We start from the raw sequence: 18,612 nt of genomic DNA on the forward strand, positions 1-18,612 counted from the left end.
GATCGTCATGTGCGTTTCAATCAACCTGGACGACCGCCGCCTTCTCCCTTGCATTTTGTCCCTCTCCTTGTTTCGGGATCACAAATCCCGGTGAACTGCATGCGTCGTGTCGAGGATAATAATGATAGAACTGATAATGGGCTGGGCCGGCATGTTTTATGTGAATATAATCGCCAACACTATCTGGCTTCCGTAGCTAGATAGTTATTTGGCATCCAAATGCTTTATGATTTGTGCACGAGCTCGAGGCCGTCCAATCCCCCTTCTCCTCTTCCTCCTCTCAGTCATCACGTCGCCGCGCATGCGCGCCGCCGAGGAGTCAAGCCCGGAGGAGCAGGCGGGAGGTGGGGCGAGCTGCCAGTGGCGAGGGTGGTCAAGGTCGGCGGGTTAGGATTTCTGGGTTTCGAGGGTGGGGCTCCAATGGCCGATGGTATAAAGGAGGAGGTCAGCAGCGGCGGCTGCCTGGCGGTGGTGGTGGTTTGTCTGGCGGCGGAGGCATGGCGGCACTGATATCCGGTGGCCGGTGGCCGACGGCAGGGGACGACGACTAAATTAGGAAGGGTGGGATATAAAAGGTGGACGGCGGCAGTTGCTGGGCGCGCGGCGCAGCCGCCGGCCAGGGCGGCGGTGGAGGTGGTGGGGTGGAGCTCGCCGGGGAAGGCGATGGGGAGAGGAAGATGGGTCCGATGGGTCCAATTCATCTTCGCTATCTAGCTTGTAGAAGCTAGAAATATAGGAGCCTCAATATCATCCATTAAACATGTCTCATTTTGGATTGTATAGAGAACCAAATCGGAGCTAGGATGCAAGATTACATTAGGCTAGCTACAAATGAAGGAGTGCCAAAGTGGGTAGGAAAAAGAGGTCGATTCGGTATTTAAGTGTCAACTGTCAAACAAGGAAGAAAACTTTCTAGGCCGTAGAAAGAATCATGATAATTTCTAGTGTCAAATAATAAATCTTCTCAAGTTTTAATTGAGCATACATATATGTGCCATATTGCAGATGCGTCCACGTGGCATCGCCCATGGCCCAGCAGCCACTCTACAGAATAGCAGCGGGGATGAAACATCCGTACACCGGGATCGCTCGGAAGAATACGCCCGCCAGCAGCACTGGCACCAAGAACACCGGAGCAGGGGGAGGAGTGGGGCCCTGGCCGCTCTGCTCTGCTGCCACCGCGGCGAGCGCCTCAAATCCGCTGTCAGCTAAGGCCGCACAGGTCGCCGTCGCACCACATGCGGTATAATCCGCCGCCGCAATCGCTGCCAGTGATGCGTCGAATCCGCCATCCGCTTTGCCCGTAGGAGCAGCAGAACCAGCCGACGCCACGGACGAAGACGCTGCATACCCCGTCGCTGAGCGCTGCGCCGCCGCGATTTCTGCCAGCGCCTCGAATCCGAGATCAACTTGGGCCGCCGAGGCGTCACCGCCGGACGACATCACAGGTGAAGCAGCGGGAGCATAAACTGCGATGGCGATCTGCGCCCTTGCGAGTGGCGGCCGCGCAGAAGAAGTTGAATCGCCGGAGGACGTCGCCGTCATAGAAGCTGATGACTCCTCCTGAGACCTATCCAGCAGCAAGGGCGACGACGCTCTCCGCCGGATTCGATCCGGCACAAGCGGCGGCGGCGCCGGCGCGTCGATGGGGTACAGGAAGGCCCGGACGCGGCCGTCCCTGGCGGCCAGGCCGTCGCAGCAGCAGAGCCGCGTCACCAGCACCCACAGGTCGTGGTCGTCCGCCACGTCGTGGAGGTTGTCCAAGCAGTCCCCGACGGGGCTTGCCAGCGCGTACCGGATGCGGACGTCTGGGTAGCCGGCCAGCGCCGCCAGCCGCGCGCGGAGCTCGCCCAGGCGCTCGGACATGGCGACCCTGACGATCCGGTTCTCGCCCCCGGCGTACCTCGCCTTGCCGGTGTCGGGGCAGCGCGAGATCTCCCCGCCGTAGCTGACGACCATCTTCACGGCAGAGCGGCCGCCAGTGGCCATGTGGAGTACCATCGGATGCCGATCGAGGCGCGACTACGCTTGTGGCCCGTCTTGCTGCGGAAGATGCCAAGATGGAGGAAGACCGGCCGCGAGGGAGGGAGGAGTCTGTTGATGGATGTCCAGAACACCGGGATCATGGCCTGTGCGTGTCCCTTAGCTTTAATAGAGAGCCGTTACGATGCCGACTACAACTACAAGCGGGCACGCGGCGTCATTAACTGGATTGCTAACCTATCTCGAGTCAGATTCTAATCGGATTCAGCCGGAGCAGCAGAACATGTGGACGCGACCTCCTCCGTAGAATCCCTGCTCCGTACGTAGTCACCTCACCGGTGGAGACGAGGAGCGCCGCGACGGCGACTACGCCGAGGAGGGCGACGGAACGGAGCTTGGCCCCCATCGTCTCCGTCTCCGGTGGTCTCTCTTGCGTTCCAAAGCTGCTAGCTGCAGCACCTTGCAGGCATTCCGCGTATATATACTTGTATAGATAGAGTAGAGCAGTGAGCTAGTCAACTGATCCTATTCCTAGCTAGTGTTTTATCTTTGGCCTAGATATCCTAGCTAGTTGGATGATTGATGCATGCCTGCAGGCAGGATTGGATGGGTTGGTCTCCCAACCAAAGATGAGAACCAAATCGGAGCTAGGAAGCATCCTGCTGCTGATGCCGTAGAACTGATGGCAGCAACCGGCCGGCATGATCGATATGCTGATCGATCATTGTGTTTGATATCTGCTGTGCTGATGCGATCGATCCGGTGGTGCAGCTGCAAGTCATAAAAAAAAATTATTAGATGCATGCTAGAAGTCTACAAGTGTTTCTGAATTTTTCTTATCTCTTATATTCAGCATTCATTCACTACCTATAAAAGCACGAATCCTAGCACAGATGTGAGACATGTTTTAGTTCTGTTGTGGACGTGTGAGAAGTTAGTTTAAACGTTCAAAAAAATAGAACTATTCTGTACACGTTTCAGTCCCCAACGAGCTAGGTAAATTATTTCCCCATCTATACTATGATCTAGTTCTGTTGTGGATGTGTGAGAAGTTAGTTTAAACGTTCAAAAACGCTGTCAAAATCTGGTCAAACCCATGTATTCAGCCTTCCAAGTCTGGAAAACAGCCTGAACCCACCCCTTGGACACTAGTTTTTCTCCAAACTTTGCTCATAAACTCTCCAATATTCCTTCCTGGAACTTATATTCCTATGTTCTAACTTGGCACTCACGGCAAGTTTGACTATAATATACAGCATATTGGCCCTCGAAATCCAGCCCAAAGTTTGCAAAAAAAAAGTCATTCTTTGCACATCTCTGAATTTTCAGCAAAAGGCATAGTTTGCCCAACTTTGGAGCTCAGTGTCATTCAAAACTTGCGTTTTTGATCCAAGAGTTCTTACTGAAACATGTAGAGGATTCTTAGGGATACAACTTTTATATAGATCACGTTGGTCGGTTATACACGATTTCTGGTAGGTTTGGCTGATCAATTGCTGCCGTTTTGGAGTTGACGAACGGTGTCTGAATCAACTCGTTCTGGTCGTGCTCGTCAGAGATCGTGCGTTTCAATCAGCCTGGACGACCACCGCTTCTCCCTCTCCTTCTTTTCGCACCAACTGCCTGAGCATGCAGTACCCGCATGCCACTCCGGACAACGGCCAGCACCTGCGCGTGGCCGGCCGTGTGCTACTGCTAGCTACCTTACACAAGTCGCCTCTGTCCCGTCCCGTCCCGTCCCGTCCCTCGACAGCGCGTAGGTGCACCGCGCGTGCGCGGTAGGCATGGCCCGTGCAGCAGCGAGGAAATCCAGGCAAATGATCAGGGCCGGCGGGCGGCGGAGCAGAGCTCCGGCGAGCAAAGCGTGAACGGCGTGATCGGCTTTCATCGACACTCGACGGAGGAAAAGGAAGAGGCTTGCCGATCTTGGCTCTGTATCTCAAACACCGTCCCCCGCGGGGGCGAGAGAAAGCCGTGGCTCGCCCGAGCGCCACGCCGGCGACTCCCGGCGGCCCCCGTCCGCCGCATCTGTCCACCTGGAGGCTGGAGCTGGAGACCGTGCCGCCTCCACCGCACTCGTCCAAGCCGGCGCCGCAGAAGGCTCTCGCGTTCGCAGGCAGCGGCATTTCTACAAGGCCCTTACGCCGGCCGGAGCACCAGAAGCGAGGAGCCTAACGAGCCGAGCGCGAGCCGGCCGGCGGACGGGCGGCGGAGCGAGCGGTCGGATCCAACTCCAAGTCTCGCGAGGAAGACTCTCTAGCGAAGCGCCGATCCGGGCCGCACATGCTCGATCGGACGACTCATAGGCACCCAGGGGTGGACGGTATTTGAAACACCGTCCACCCGGACGGTATCTCAAACGCCGTCCACGCCGCACGCCGCGGCTCGCCCGAGCGCCGGCGATGCCCGCCGGCCGCCGGATCCCATGTTCTTGCTCCTGGAGACCCTGCCGACGCCGCGCCCTTGCACTGGCGTCGTCGTGCGCTCTCAGTGGCGCCCCCGGCCGGCGGCAGTATACGCACACCATGGACCCGGCACGCACACCAGCACCTCCACCTGCAGAGCTGCGCTGCCTTGTTCGCGTTGGCTCTGTGTCCCAGAAGGCCAGGAGTCCAGAGAATTAGAAAGGAGATGTGGACCAGCACCAATCCATCATGGCCTCTCTGGTTTGTGTTCTTCACCGGCCATGTGTCCCAGAAGGCCAGGAGCCCCAGGCAAAGGAGCAGGGCTGGCGGGCGGCGGGGCTCCGGAGAGCAATGCGCGGGCGCCGTGATTGGCGACCCGTCAGAGCCCATGTCCGACGAGGAAGACGAAGAGACTCGCCGATCTTGACCGTACAAATCCGACATCGTCGGCCGGCCTTCCCACCTCACCGCGCGGACCCCCTTGCGAGGCTCGGAATTCTGGTACTGTTGGCGCCAGCCACGCCACCGGCCGATCTCGTCGCCGGCGAGGAACGGCGCGGGAGGAGGAGGCAACCCGACCAGGGGCGTATATATAAAATATAGGGATCTTTTTGCAGATATTCGGATCGCGATCCAATCTAGAGGGTATTTGTAAACTATAGGGGTCCATATGAAAATATTCGATCCGAGCAGAGGGTCATTCTGTAAATGTTACAGTCCATTCTTTTTTTTTTTGACGGTCAACGGGGGGGAAAGGCTCCCCACCTGTTTTGTTTACATGGGAGTCAGTTTTTCACACCAGGACTCCACCATACTGGCTTCTGCCTCGGCAGTCTCCAGGCCCATAGGCGCCCGTCCTCCTTGCAGTTGTTCAGGAGGAGCTGAAGTGACGGTGGCGTTGCATCGAACACAACTCGGTTTCTGTGCTTCCAAATGTTCCAGCAGCAGAGGAAGATGAAGACAGAGAAGTGTTGTTACAGTCCATTCTCAGGCGGGCTTTCCGCCATCATTCCCGCCGCGGCCAGGACCTCCGCCTCTCCGCGTCGCGGCTTTCCCAAGCCAGCCTCCAGTCCAGGCGGCGCGTGCAGATGAATGCTCTTGGCCAGCGGCCATGTAGGCGGGCGGCTGTCCTGTCCCTGCTCTGCTTCTCCTGAGGCGGCTGCGGCGTGCAATGGCAGGTCTTCCCCTCTCCGCTCCTGCATATTGAACGGAGTCCGGTGGCGCTTTCGACCGCGGCCAAGATGTTGAGCAGTACGGTTGCAGACTTGAACGACTCTGACTCTGACGAAGCAGAGCGCCGGCAAACTCCTTGCACGACTCAGTCAATCTAACCGTCCACGTCGCATCAAACGGCTGGTAGGCACCGCCGTCCACCCTCCGGGGCCGCGAGGACCGCCGCCTCCGCCTCACGCCGGAGCGCCTCCGGCCGTCTCTCTCGTTTCACTCTTCTGTCCACGTTTTAGTCTCCAACGAGCTAGGTAAAGTACTGCCCCATCTGTACTAGTATTATATAGCTGAATTGAAAGAAAATATGGACAGGTCTGTTTGATATCTGATCGAATTCTACACCTTTTCGGTTACGATAAAGTTCCATCGATCCCCGACGAACGAGTCCACGACGAGGCATGGACATGGACATGGCCATGTGGGCTTCGCTTCTCACGACAGACCTGCTCCTGGAGAATCTTCCGCCGCCTGGACGCCAGCGCCGTCGTCCGCTGCGCCTGCGCCTGCAAGCAGTGGCCGCGCGCCATCACCGGCAACGCCTCGAGCCTCCACCCCCGCCCCGACCGCTTCAACCCCAGCCTCCTCCTCGGCTTCTTCCAGCACTACAGGCACAGGGAAAGAATACTCGACGTGCGGCTGCGTCGCGCGCCGGGGCCGTTCCAGTCCGCGCTCCCGGAGGCCGCCTGGGAGAGGCTCTGTTCATTGATGCCGTCCGCCTCCGCAGACGACATCTACATCGACCGCCTCTCTTGATATACGAGTAAAATACACGGTCGGTCCTCAAACTTATCTCGTAGTATCATTTAGATCCTTAAACTTCAAAATACACATTCAGATCCATAAATTTACTAATTGTGTCACGTGAAATCCAAATTACTATTTTTAAATTATAAAACTGAAATATTTATTATCTCACGTGAAGTCTAATTTTATTTTTGAAATTTTGTGCTTAGCTCTTATAGTTTCAAAATTTTCACCAAAATTTTGTTTCAAAACTTTACGCCTGAATATTTTTTTCAATATTTCATCCAAAATTTATTTTTTTTATTTTCTATTTTTTTACAAATTTTGTCATATGAGTTTTATTTTTTGGTAAAATTTTTGTACTGATCTTTTTTATTTGAATTATTTGTACAAGTAAATTTTGTTGTAATTTTTTGCGTGTATATATTTTGTATATAATTTTGTATTTAAATAAATTATATATCTTTTGAAAGTTTTATTAGTAAGCTTAAGAATCTGAATATTTATTTTGAAAGTTTAGGTACCTGATCTATTATGAAAGTTTAGGGATCTGGATGACACTTCGAGTTAAGTTTAGAATCCGACGGTGTATCTTACTCTCGATACATCCACCTGTACTGTTGTCTTCGCGCGATGGCTTCCTCCTGCTCCAGAACTTCGACTTGAGCGATCTCTGCCTGTGCAATCCCGTGACAGGAGACTGCACGTTCCTCCCCGGCGTGAGGTTCGCGGCGGCCGGACACCTACGTCCTGGTCACCAGCTACGATCTGGACCCGTCCGACGACCTAGGGGTTCGGGTAGTCGCAGTGAAGGTGGAGGAGACCAACGGGGCGATCCTCACCGTCCGCAACCAGCTCTTCTCTCCCACCCATGGCCGGTCAGGTTCTCCCCGAAATTGAAGATGCATGTCCACGGGGACTACGTCGTCGACCTGGGCACCGAGGTCGTCTGCCGTGGCGCCATCCACTGGCTCGGCGAGTCGACGGCCATGGGCACGCGGCACTTGAGCATACTCGCCATCGACGCGCGCAGTGGCCGGACATAGACGGCAGAGGTGCCGGAGGATTGCCGGCGCGGCTGCTTGGACGGCTCGCTTGTCCGCCTGGCGACGTCCAGCGACGGCGAGCTCTCGGTGCTCAGAAACAGCCGGATCGACAGCAACATCCATGTGTGGCCGCTCCATGTCGGAGACGGGTGGATGCTGCAGCGGACGATCCACGTGCTCAACCTGTATTGGATGAACAAAGCCTTCTGCCCTAGGAGAGGAGTGGGTGCCTTCTGGTTGAAACCAACAAGCACGAGCAGGATCTCCTCGTCGACGTTGAGAGTGGATCGTCCCGGCTGAGCAGGTACCTTGACCCCGAGGATGAAACCGACCTGGACTGCCACCATCCATACGAGATGGATTGGTCAACCTACTTGTCAAACATGAGGAGATTCTAACTTCTTTAGCTGGTATTTCCTTGCTTGCAGTCAGAACAGAATCGCTCAACTTAATAATTAGGTCACCAAAATACCTCTCTTTATCTTGTTTCTTTCTCGGCTACTGTGACAAGATATTTTGGAACGGATTTCCTTTCAAAAAAAGATATTTCGGAACAGAGCGTTCTGCTAATTCGATCAGTGACGCTAGGTAAAAAAAAAGTACACAAAGTAATTGTATTCCTTGTACTTTATTTTTCAAGAGGTGAACAGTAATCACGCTCCACCACCAGAACTAACACACAACACACCACGGCTCGCAGGCACCTGCAAGTACTACATGCCACTTATTTCACATAAACAATACTGTAGATACAAACTCTGGCACAGGTACTTATATATGCAGGGCAACTTGGGCACTAATCCACTAGGATTATTAGTAGTTGGTGTTCTCCCAGAACTGAGACTGGAGCCAATCTATGAGGTTCTTCTCCACCTGGAACGCCTTGGCCAAGACATCGTCCGAGATGGGCGGCTGCGATCCAAACACCGCGCTGGCGATGGTGATCACCCCGGGGTTCTGGCTGCTGAGCGACGACAACGCGGCCGCGGGCTTGTGGTGGTCCAGGTTCATCTGGAAGTGGATCATGGCCTTGGGGAAGACGAACACGTCCCCCTTCTTGACCACCTTGGAGAAGAGCCTATTGGGGTTGGAGGTGACGAAGCCGAGGTAGAGCGTCCCCTCGAGCACGGTGAGGAGCTCGGTGGCGCGGGGGTGGATGTGCGGCGTGTTCACGCCCAGGGGCCCGTAGTCGATGCGCGCGAGCGAGATGCCGAGGGTGTTGAGGCCGGGGAACTGCGTGACGTTGATGTTGGTGACGATGGACCCGAACCTGTTCATGGTGTTCCTGGGCTGGTCGAGCCTGGCTGCGTTGAAGAAGTCGTCCGGGGTGACGGACATCGGGTCCTTGCAAGGGAATCCATTCACTCGCACTGCACGCAAAGAAGAAGTAAACACGTATACATGTTATACAAAGCTTAGATTAGAATTAAAATAGAAAAACATGTATACATGCATGAACACAAGCATGCATGTACGTATGCATACCAGGCGAGTTCATGTCAGCGACACAGAAGTCTTGGAGAGGGCTAGGATCAAACGCCATGGCCTGCTCCCACGAGGCCAGCGCAAAGATGGCCGCGAGGAGAAGCAGCATGGAGGAGGAGAGGAGGCCGTTGCAATGCAAAAGTTTCATTCTCTCGCTCCTCCCTGCTGTGTTTATCGTTTGGGTGATGGAGATGCCTTTGGCAACTAACGGAGGGGATGGACGAGGCTATATATAGCTAGCGACAGATCATATCGATCGATCGAGGTGGCGGACTGTCAGTGGGTGAACATGCTTCTGGGTCAGCAGAACGAGTACGTGGAACCTGTTGAGTAATAATACTGTGATAGATTGAAACAGTCTCGGGCTGTTGCTGTTTCATCATTTCACGGCTGGGAGTACCGACTAATCTGTCGTGTTCTTCTTGACTTGCAAGTTTTTAGGATGACTGAGTAGTTGCGTACATATCATCATGTGACGTGACGTGCCACCAAATTAACATCAGTGGATTGCAACGTGGCTGCCTGCAGGTGCAGAAAACTGGGTCAGAGCATCTATTATCCAGCTCAGTTAGTCGTCGCACGTTACATACCCATGCACATTGTTGAAGTGTAGCCGCCGGGGGTCCCGGGCTCATCGTGATAACCTTTTCTGCGCCACCTGCTAGCAGCTTGCATCGTCAGATCTCTGACGTTTCCAAGATTGCCTTGGTCACCATGCATATTTCGAGGGGGAGTGGTTAATAACTTGCACGCAATCTAGGACTGCAATATGTTAGATAGGGGATCGGCTACCGCATTGATTAGATTAGGAAAAATCATTGACACTAACACAAGCCGTGCAAGAAAGAGAGAGAGGGAGAGAGAGGGGGGCACGGGTATACCTTCGTGCCCTTGCGTCGCAGCAGACGACGTCGTGCCCGCCATAGCCGTGCAGCGCAGGAGCTCGCGGTGGCCGAGGCGAAGGTGTGCTTGCTCGCGGTGGCCGAGGTCCGGATCGCGTCCACGGGCTCGGGGTCGAGGCGGAGGCGTGGACGAAGGCCGCAGTGGTGCTTCCCGTCGCTGCCGCGCTCAATCTAGAACGGCTAGGGTTGACTTGTTGGTGGGGTGGTGGCGGCCGGTGATTCTCGTGATCCGTGCCGCTGGCCCCCACCTGTCTATATAGCGCGGCGCGACGGGGGCCCACCAGCTAGGAAAGAGCTGGGGCGCTCCCGATCAGGGCGCAGAGGTGAGGAGGCCCATCGGGCCGTTAGGGTCCGATGGTCTAGGGAGATCAAAACTAACACAATAAACGCACGTCTCGCAAACAGTTGCAGTCCGGTCGCGTCGGAGACATCCTTATCTACCCCAAACATCCGACTGCATTTTCCAACTGAAATAGATTCATAAATCTTTCCTTCTACGATTATCCTCAAAAGCCCAAAGGAACGGAGTTGATGCTCCCGGCAGTGAAGTTCATGCTAAATGACCGATTACAGCAAAAGCGATAGCAACTCATGCTACCGTTCATCCGGAGGCTGCCAATTGCTTAGTCCAACCAAGAAAGAAATGGGATTCTTTGGGCATTGCTTGGGCACGGAAGCAGGGGAAGGCGAAAAGGGTTTATGGATTTTGAGAAAGTGCTAACTTATTGATCAGCAGTTCAAAGCAAAGGTTTTGAAAAAGTACACGGTATGTGTTTCAATTTATGCCACAAAGGGAGGAACTGGAGGAAATTCGATGTGTGCGGAGGAATCTTTCGAAACTGCAGAGGTTCGAACTGACCTAGGCCCTCGTTAGACCTGCCGAAGACCGGGGAAGTTGAGGAGAGATGGGGAGATAAGAAATCAAAAGTATTTAGTGGGTCAGTCTATCTGGACCCTTTTGTATTGGATTACTCCAGTGCGGCACGAAGCCGCTGACGCACGCATTCGTGTACAAACAAGACGACCTTTTTAAAAAAGAAATTACTGTGAACACAATTAGGAACAGGCTGATCCGTTGTTGCAATGGTGGATTGTTTCTGAAAGATGATATGAGATCGTCATTAGTACTGCGCGCGTATAGGAAAAACTGTTTCCATATTACTACCTAAAAATTCAGAAAAATTGCCTAACCACTTATTAAAGTTGGCTCATTTTACATTCTGAATACACGAATCATTTTACAACTTACAGGGACTCACATAGTGGCTTTGATGTGGCGGCAGCTGCAGGTTACATGGCTAGATATGCTTACAGATCCATCCAAAAGTAGCGACAGTCAAGTGCGTGGAACCGACTAAGAGCCTTTTTGGTATAGCTGTTGCAACATCTTCACCAACATCTTCACCTCGTGAAGCCGGCAATGACTTAGAGCCTATTTGGTAGAGCTCCATCTAATTATGATTCTTTATGAAAGCTGATTTTATAAGAGAAGTGATTCTGTGGCTGAAAATGATTCTCTTTGATTCTCTAGTATAAACTTTTAAAATCAGAATGGAGAATCATTTCACAGAATCAGAAGAAACTACCTTTTTACAGCTCCCAGTCTCTTAGTTCATTTCACAGAATCACTTCACAGAATTAGTAGAGAATCACTGCTCTCTGAAATACTGTTTGGCAAAGCTTCTGCTGGATCCAACAGAGAATTAGCTCTGCGAGCTCTGCCAAACGCACCCTTACACTACGCAGGAGGAGCCAAGAATACTAGCTTCACCAGCTTCATCTCTTCTATCCACTCATGAAAAATAGGGAGAAGTTGTTTTGCCAAACGTTTTTCAAAACAGCTTCAGCTTCACCGGAAAAGCCGCAGTTGGAGCCAGTTTAGAAGAAGCTGAAGCTATACCAAACATGGTCTAAAGGTTGAAGTAGTCTCTATCTTCGGCAAGAAATTTAAGATGCCGTTAATATTTTCACAATACTTCATTGACTTCTCTAGTTCAACTGAACTGAGCTGACTTTTTATTTCTTGAGATGGAAGAATTTCCACTGAATTAATCTCTGCTGACATACAGTAGATACGACATACCATACTTTTGGGTGACCGAGTATTAGTTATGACCATATGATGTGCCACCGCAGCCGACTAATAACATGGTGAGTCGTACACACTAAGACAATATCTATAGAACGAACGGCAAAACTTTTACCTGTTCGCAAAAAGGTGAGTCATACGGCATCCATATTATTTATTAGCTCTTGCTTTCATCACCATAACCATATTGTTCAGTTCAGTCAGCCATGAAACACTGTCCATTTTTATCATCTGGCTCGCTGATGGATGGGAGCTCGCTTTATTATGCACCTAATAACTACTCCACCCATCCCATAATATTAATTTGATGCTCGTTAGTTCAATTTTGAACTAACCGACATTAAAGATTAAGGAAGCTAATTTGGCATCCTCACATTTGTCACATAGTTCTGACTTGTTTTTCTTTCCTCTAAAAGCATTGCTCTGACGTTTCCACCATGGACCTGGTCACCATGTTTGCGTCAAGAAATGCAGTACTGCTGACTGCTGGAGAAGACAGGGAAGTGGGAATACCCATAGGATATTGTCGGCAAACCTGGCACCCTTCAGTGACTTGTTCAAAACATGATTATCATCAACCTAACAAAAGAAATGACACACTTCCATCTCTTTAATTTGCTAATGACGGATGAAAATTTCCTGTTTAGTTATCATATATATAGACATAGTATGGTAATATATCCATATGCCTTAACTTGTGGCAATACACAGGTATATTTGCTAATAATATTCATTAGATTCATCCCTCGAGGATGGTATATAGTCAGTTCTCATTTTAAATAATAATCTACCAATCATATCGCTTGATATCTAAACTTTATTCTACATGGCCTGCTAACCGATTTATATTCTACATACAGTCTATGTATTACTGGCGTGTTCATGTACGGTGCACCTGTGTTAACCGATTTATATGTCAAATTCGATTGTAGTTTCAAACTTTTGCTTGGCCTAGGAGGCCATTTGGATCCTAAGGACTAATTTTTATCCCATCACATCGGACGTTTAGATACCAATTAGAAGTATTAAATATAGGCTAATTATAAAACCAATTGCAGAAATGAAGAAATTAAGACTAATTCGCGAGACGAATCCATCAAGCCTAGTTTTTCCATTATTTGACAATGTTGTGCTACAGTAAATAGTTGCTAATGATAGATTAATTAGACTTAATAGATTTATCTCGTGAACTAGTCTCCATTTATACAATTAGTTTTATAGTTAGCTCATATTTAGTCTCTGTAATTGGCATCCAAACAACCGATATGATCTGGAGCAAAAATTAGTCTCTGGATCCAAACAGTACCTAACCTTTCATCACTGATAGGGACATTATACTTTAGATAAATTCTTCGTCAATGTGAAAAAGTAATAGTCAAAAAGTATGATGTACTAGGAAACTTGAGGGCTGAGGCATAGACGTTGCTGCTACCTATATCATCATTCATTCACAAAGCTTAATATAGAATCATTTGCAAAAAGTAGGTGATCATATGCATCCTCTAATACAAAAAGTAAAAAGTGGATTTCTTTTACATCAACTTGCACTACACAAAAACACAATATCATTAGTAAATGATCCATCCACGGATGGCACGTTTGAGATTGAGCGTCTAGAGGCAAAAAGTTCTTCCAACCATATTAGCATCAATATCTGTGGTGATTAATCTCAAGTTTTATGGGCCCAATCTCTTAGAGACATAGTACGTGTGAATGCACGATCTCGAAGGGTTTGATCAGTCTCAGTGGAGAGTTTCATGGCAGATTACGAAGACCGATAACTTAGTAACCGAGCTGCATGAGTGCTATAGGAATAAAACTCCTCTCACATCCCATGAAACTCCTCCTCTTCTTATAATGATCCTGCCATATCAGTAAATTTGCTGATATGATATAATATTTAATATCTATAAAACTTTCGCCAAGACTGACTGGCCTTACAATGGGTTCAAATCTTCGTCGTGGTATAATTGGTAACGGTAATGCTCCGGCTCAAGCATCCGACGTGATTAAAAAAATTGGACGCCTCCCGTCTGCTCGTTTGTTGGGCCAGCTAGCCGCGCGTCCGGCTGGTTTCTACAACACGCAAAAATATACGGTAATGCTATAGAATGGCCGTCCGGACGCCGGATAAAAATCATACTCCTCACGCATCATCTCCTCATCTCTGAAAGCACATCTACCTATTTCTGCTCTCTGTCACACACACGTTTCATCTCTTTTCAAGCATGGGACTGATTCCTCAGCATGGTTGTCGTTTGATGAGCTCCGTACTGCTCCTTATCTAGCACTAGGCGTTGCGCGGTGCGCAGCGTGCTGCTCTGCTTTTACCCTTGCGTGGTCATGGTGCCATGACGGTCGCTGCACAGCGCGCCGGCCGCAGCAGCAAACGTGTTGCTCTTGCTTCCACGTCCGTCAACCAAGGCCAAGCTCCTCCTGCTCCGTGTGCCCGGCGCGATGCCTCGCGCGCTCCTCCTGCCCCCAAGCTAGCCGAGGAGAAGGTAGGGGAAGGTGAAGGTGAAAAGAGGATGTAGTTTTTTTTGTGTTGTAGCGCCTAATTTATGATGTTGTGATTATTGTTTCTAAGTGTTGCAAATAAGTTTTTGAGATGGTGTAGTGGGTGATTTTGGATGTTGCGGTTGCAATAAAAAGACGTACCTATATGCTATTTTCATTAGATTTTTGATGTTGCAATTATTCTTTAATGATGTTGCGATTACAATTTTGGATGTTGCAGTACCATATATCGACTACTGCGATACTCTCCTCTTGTGGTTAGAACCAGTGCTTGTAGTCTAAGAGGGTGAGGGGTGAATTGTGAAAAGAATTAGTGCTTATAGCGTAAGAGGGTAAGGGGGTGAATTAGGCTAACTTAAAATCTTTACCTATAACTTATGGCTCAAGCTAGTTTACACAAAACATAAACTAGATCATGCTATCTAGATGTGCAACTACGGTTCATCTAATGTGAAACTTCCATTCCAAAATAAATTTTGCAACCTATAGCCAAACCTAGTAAGATACTGCACTAAAAAAGTAAAGGCATATAGGTTGCAAGTACGAAATATGAAAACATAAAAAAAGGGAAGAGAGAAAGCAAACTCTTGACGTGAGGATTTATCCTGTGGTATCGGTAGGCACTAAGCCATTCCGAGTCCGCATTGTTGAATCACTCACTAAGAGAATTGCTTTCCAGTCACCAAGTCTCTCCCGGACTCCCCTTGACTTGACATAAAGGGTCGGCCACTAAATCCCCCGGTCATCTTGATGCCGCCTTCACTATGGAGCTTCCCACGAAGAAGGAGTCTTCTCGTCCCACACACAAAGCTATCGTCGTCGCTCCACACCAAACCGGAAGGTCGATGACTTGCCGGCAAGCCACCAAGAACTCCAAGGGGCCGCCACACCGTGATACAAGCTTTGGTACATAAAAAACAAGCACACAAGGTAGCTACACCTTGCACTCTTACTCTAACTAGAGCTAGCGTAACAATCTTACGTATAAAGTTTGTGCCAAATCTAAGGATGTGATTAATGTGCTCTTCAATGGCTTGGAGAATTTCTTCTAAGTGTAAGAGGCTTCTCACGAACTCCAGCAGCCTCAAATGACCTGGGGTGAGGCATTATATAGGCTAGAGATCCACTCCTAACCGTTACATGCTTTTTCCATGAAAAGCATAAAGCTCGGTTAACTGGTCCCTACCGTCGGTTTAACCGGTCACACACAGCCTACCCACTAGCCGTTAAACGCCTTGTACCGACGACCGTCGGTTCAACCGGTGCTGAAGATTTTGCTTGGAAACCCTTCTGGAACCAAAATATGCGTACTGAGTAACCACGGTACACTTGCACCGACGTCTTCTTTTGCACCGTCGGTTTAACCAACGCCTCTATTATTTTTTACTTGATTACCATATCATCTCCTCGTTGCATCGATGCCTCCATTCTAATAGCGTCGGTTAACCAATGCTACTGTGATTTGTGATTTGTTCCCTTGATCGTCATATCAAATCACCGAAGCACCGACCTGTTATAAATTTATGCTGTCGGTTTAACCGACATCATGTAATTATGCTGAACCTTGTCCAAATTATCTTGGTTGTCATTTCGACACCCTAAAATATTTCTCTACATTTTTACTGTAATTTGAACATCTTAACAGCAATACATCATGTCCAATTGGTACACAAGATGGTTCAAACCGCTTTCTTCCTTACTCAGCGAAGAAGGCGAATCGCCTCTGCCTGAACAACCCCTTCGCCGGAGACTGCGCCCTCCTCCCCGCCGCATCACTGAATCCATGCGAATACATTCTGGTCACCGGCTACGATCTCTCCCCGTCTGGCAGCAGAGACGGCGCCCTGGGGGTGCGGATACTCGCCGTGGCGGGGAGGTACATGATGCACACCGAGGTCGGCGACCAGATAACCTACCAGCTCCTCTCCGGCGACGGCGGAGGAGGAGGGACGTGGGGGCCGATCAAGCGTTCCGGGAAGCTGACGGAGTTCCTCGGGGTGCACATGCATCGCCGCGGCACGGTGGTCTGCGGTGGCGCCGTGCACTGGCTCGCCGGGCCAGACGGCGCCGGGCTGCACATCACGTGTACGGTCGCCCTCGACGTGCGCACCGGCCGGACATGGACGACGCTGCCGCTGGAGCAGTGCCAGTTTTCCTACTACGGCGAATCCCAGTCTCTCCCGGCGACGGCCGGCTGGCCGTGGTGACGTCGCTGCCGGGCCACAAGATCCATGTGTGGGTGCTGATCGACGACGGCCGGTGGATGCTGCAGCGGACGATCGACGTGCAGGATCTGCTGCCACGTTGTTGCCGGGAGGACACAGCCGCCTGACATTCACCGGACTGAATGCCTTCTGCCCGAGCAGCGGGTGCGTGATCGGCGTCTTGCCGGACCGAGAGATGATCCGCATCGACATCGAGAGCAGCTCGCGTCCGCCGGTCGAAACCATCGGCGACCGCCGGGAGGATTGCTGTTGCCTGTACGAGATGGGTGTGTCAACTTACATCTCCAAGATGAAGCGTTCATAGTGAAAAGGAAGTAACAGAATTTTCACATTGTTCATTTGCAGACGCATGGGTCATTCTCAGTACTTAAGGACAAATAAAATATGTCTGCAGTGCAGTTGCTGTTGGTGCCACGTGTACCCACACAACTGGTCAGTGGTCGTGCAAGTCTGCAAGAGTTGAGAAAAGTCGAGCAGTTGTCTGTTTTTTCCTGTCCATTTCCAAGCATGTTTTTTGACATCCTGCTGCATGACTGATGGCAGTCATTGACCGATCAGTTATTGTGCGCACATTTCCTCACACGTCCCAATCCACACACAGTCCTCCAACAGCTTATCGATGAAGTGTACAAAAGAAAAACACGCGATGCTCGAATTCCACACTTGTGAAACACACGGAAACAATCTCGAGTATCTATAAATAAGACCATAAAAAACTTCAGAAAAGCATCCACTAGCTTCTTGGACAGAACAACAAAAAGAATCTGAGTGGTTGGTGGTCAGCCATGGCAAGCAGCTCCCAAGAAGTTCCTGCCGGTGCAAGGAAGTAAGAACCAATAAAGCTTTTTTTTCCCTTTTTGCCCTTTTGATCGATCGAACCGTGTGTAGCAATGCAAGTTGATATAGATGCAGCATCTCCTCGTATTGATTCGTCGTGCGCGTCGGTGCAGGCTGGAGGGCAAGGTGGCGGTGATCACCGGCGGCGCGAACGGCATCGGCGCGTGCACGGCGCGGCTGTTCGTGAAGCACGGCGCCCGCGTCGTGGTCGCCGACATCCAGGACGAGCTCGGCGCGAGCCTCTGCGCCGAGCTCGGCCCGGAGAACTCCAGCTACGTGCACTGCGACGTGACGGACGAGGCCGACGTCGCCGGCGCCGTGGACCACGCCGTGGCCAGGTTCGGGGGACTGGACGTCATGTTCAACAACGCCGGCGTCAGCGGCGCTCCGTGCTTCGCCATCCGGAACGCCGCCAAGGCGGACCTGGAGCGCGTGCTGGCGGTGAACGTGGTGGGCCCGTTCCTGGGCACGAAGCACGCGGCGCGGGTGATGGTGCCCGCCCGCCGCCGTGGCTGCGTTATCTCGACGTCGAGCATCGCGTCGGCGGTGGCCGGCGCGGCGCCGCACGCGTACACGGCGTCGAAGCGCGCCCTGGTGGGGCTCACGGAGAGCGCGGCGGCGGAGCTGGGGCGGCACGGGATCCGCGTCAACTGCGTGGCCCCCGCGGGGGTGGCCACGCCGATGGCGACCGCGGGGATGGGCAGCGTGGACGAGCGGGCGGTCGAGGCGGTCTTGGAGGCCGCGGCGAACCTCAAGGGCGTGGGCCTCAAGGTGGACGACATCGCCGCCGCGGCGCTTTTCCTCGCCAGCGACGACGCCCGCTACGTGAGCGGGCAGAACCTGCTCGTCGACGGCGGCTTCTCCGTCGTCAACCCGTCCCTTGGTTTCTTCAGGGACTGAGATGGAGACCCAAGATCGACAAGCACCGCGCGTTTCTTCTTGAATAAAATGGGATGCATGGTGTTGGTGTTCCACATGTTTGTAAGGAGAAATATTTGTATTATAAGACATCCATGCGTGGGGAGGGTGTATATATTCACGCGACGATTCACCGCATATCATCTAAAGAATTGGTTCGACTTGTTTCCACCGCGACTGGTTGACCTACCAACCCATCTCGTAAACCACCAGACCAATAGCTTAAAAATAGGG

The 18,612-nt window shown here is 51.4% G+C and overlaps 2 protein-coding genes across 2 annotated transcripts; one reads left to right on the forward strand and one right to left on the reverse strand.

Annotated features, from left to right (window-relative positions):
* Window positions 1–7,994: 7,994 nt before the first annotated feature.
* Window positions 7,995–9,102, reverse strand: LOC112872443 (germin-like protein 8-3). The gene is made up of 2 exons (XM_025935520.1): window positions 8,891–9,102; window positions 7,995–8,775 (listed from the first exon to the last, which is right to left on the reverse strand). Exons 1-2 carry the CDS (start codon window positions 9,036–9,038, stop codon window positions 8,219–8,221), a joined length of 705 nt encoding a protein of 234 aa, XP_025791305.1. The 5' UTR covers window positions 9,039–9,102; the 3' UTR covers window positions 7,995–8,218.
* Window positions 9,103–17,232: 8,130 nt separating this feature from the next.
* LOC112902918 (momilactone A synthase-like) lies at window positions 17,233–18,509 on the forward strand. Its single transcript, XM_025972114.1, has 2 exons — window positions 17,233–17,449; window positions 17,574–18,509. The coding sequence occupies exons 1-2, from the start codon at window positions 17,409–17,411 to the stop codon at window positions 18,358–18,360; spliced, it is 828 nt and encodes a 275-aa protein (XP_025827899.1). The 5' UTR covers window positions 17,233–17,408; the 3' UTR covers window positions 18,361–18,509.
* The last annotated feature ends 103 nt before the right edge of the window (window positions 18,510–18,612 follow it).

Source organism: Panicum hallii, chromosome 8 (genome assembly GCF_002211085.1).
Source record: "Panicum hallii strain FIL2 chromosome 8, PHallii_v3.1, whole genome shotgun sequence".
NCBI classification, from domain to species: domain Eukaryota; kingdom Viridiplantae; phylum Streptophyta; class Magnoliopsida; order Poales; family Poaceae; genus Panicum; species Panicum hallii.

Excerpts from the sequence above, each read along its gene's own strand:
- LOC112872443 (XM_025935520.1), bottom strand. The coding sequence starts at position 9,038 with ATGAAACTTTTGCATTGCAACGGCCTCCTCTCCTCCTCCATGCTGCTT. Across the intron at positions 8,776-8,890 it reads CGCTGACATGAACTCGCCTG|TGCGAGTGAATGGATTCCCT; the intron begins GTATGCATACGT and ends CTTTGCGTGCAG.
- LOC112902918 (XM_025972114.1), top strand. The coding sequence starts at position 17,409 with ATGGCAAGCAGCTCCCAAGAAGTTCCTGCCGGTGCAAGGAA. Across the intron at positions 17,450-17,573 it reads GTTCCTGCCGGTGCAAGGAA|GCTGGAGGGCAAGGTGGCGG; the intron begins GTAAGAACCAAT and ends GCGTCGGTGCAG.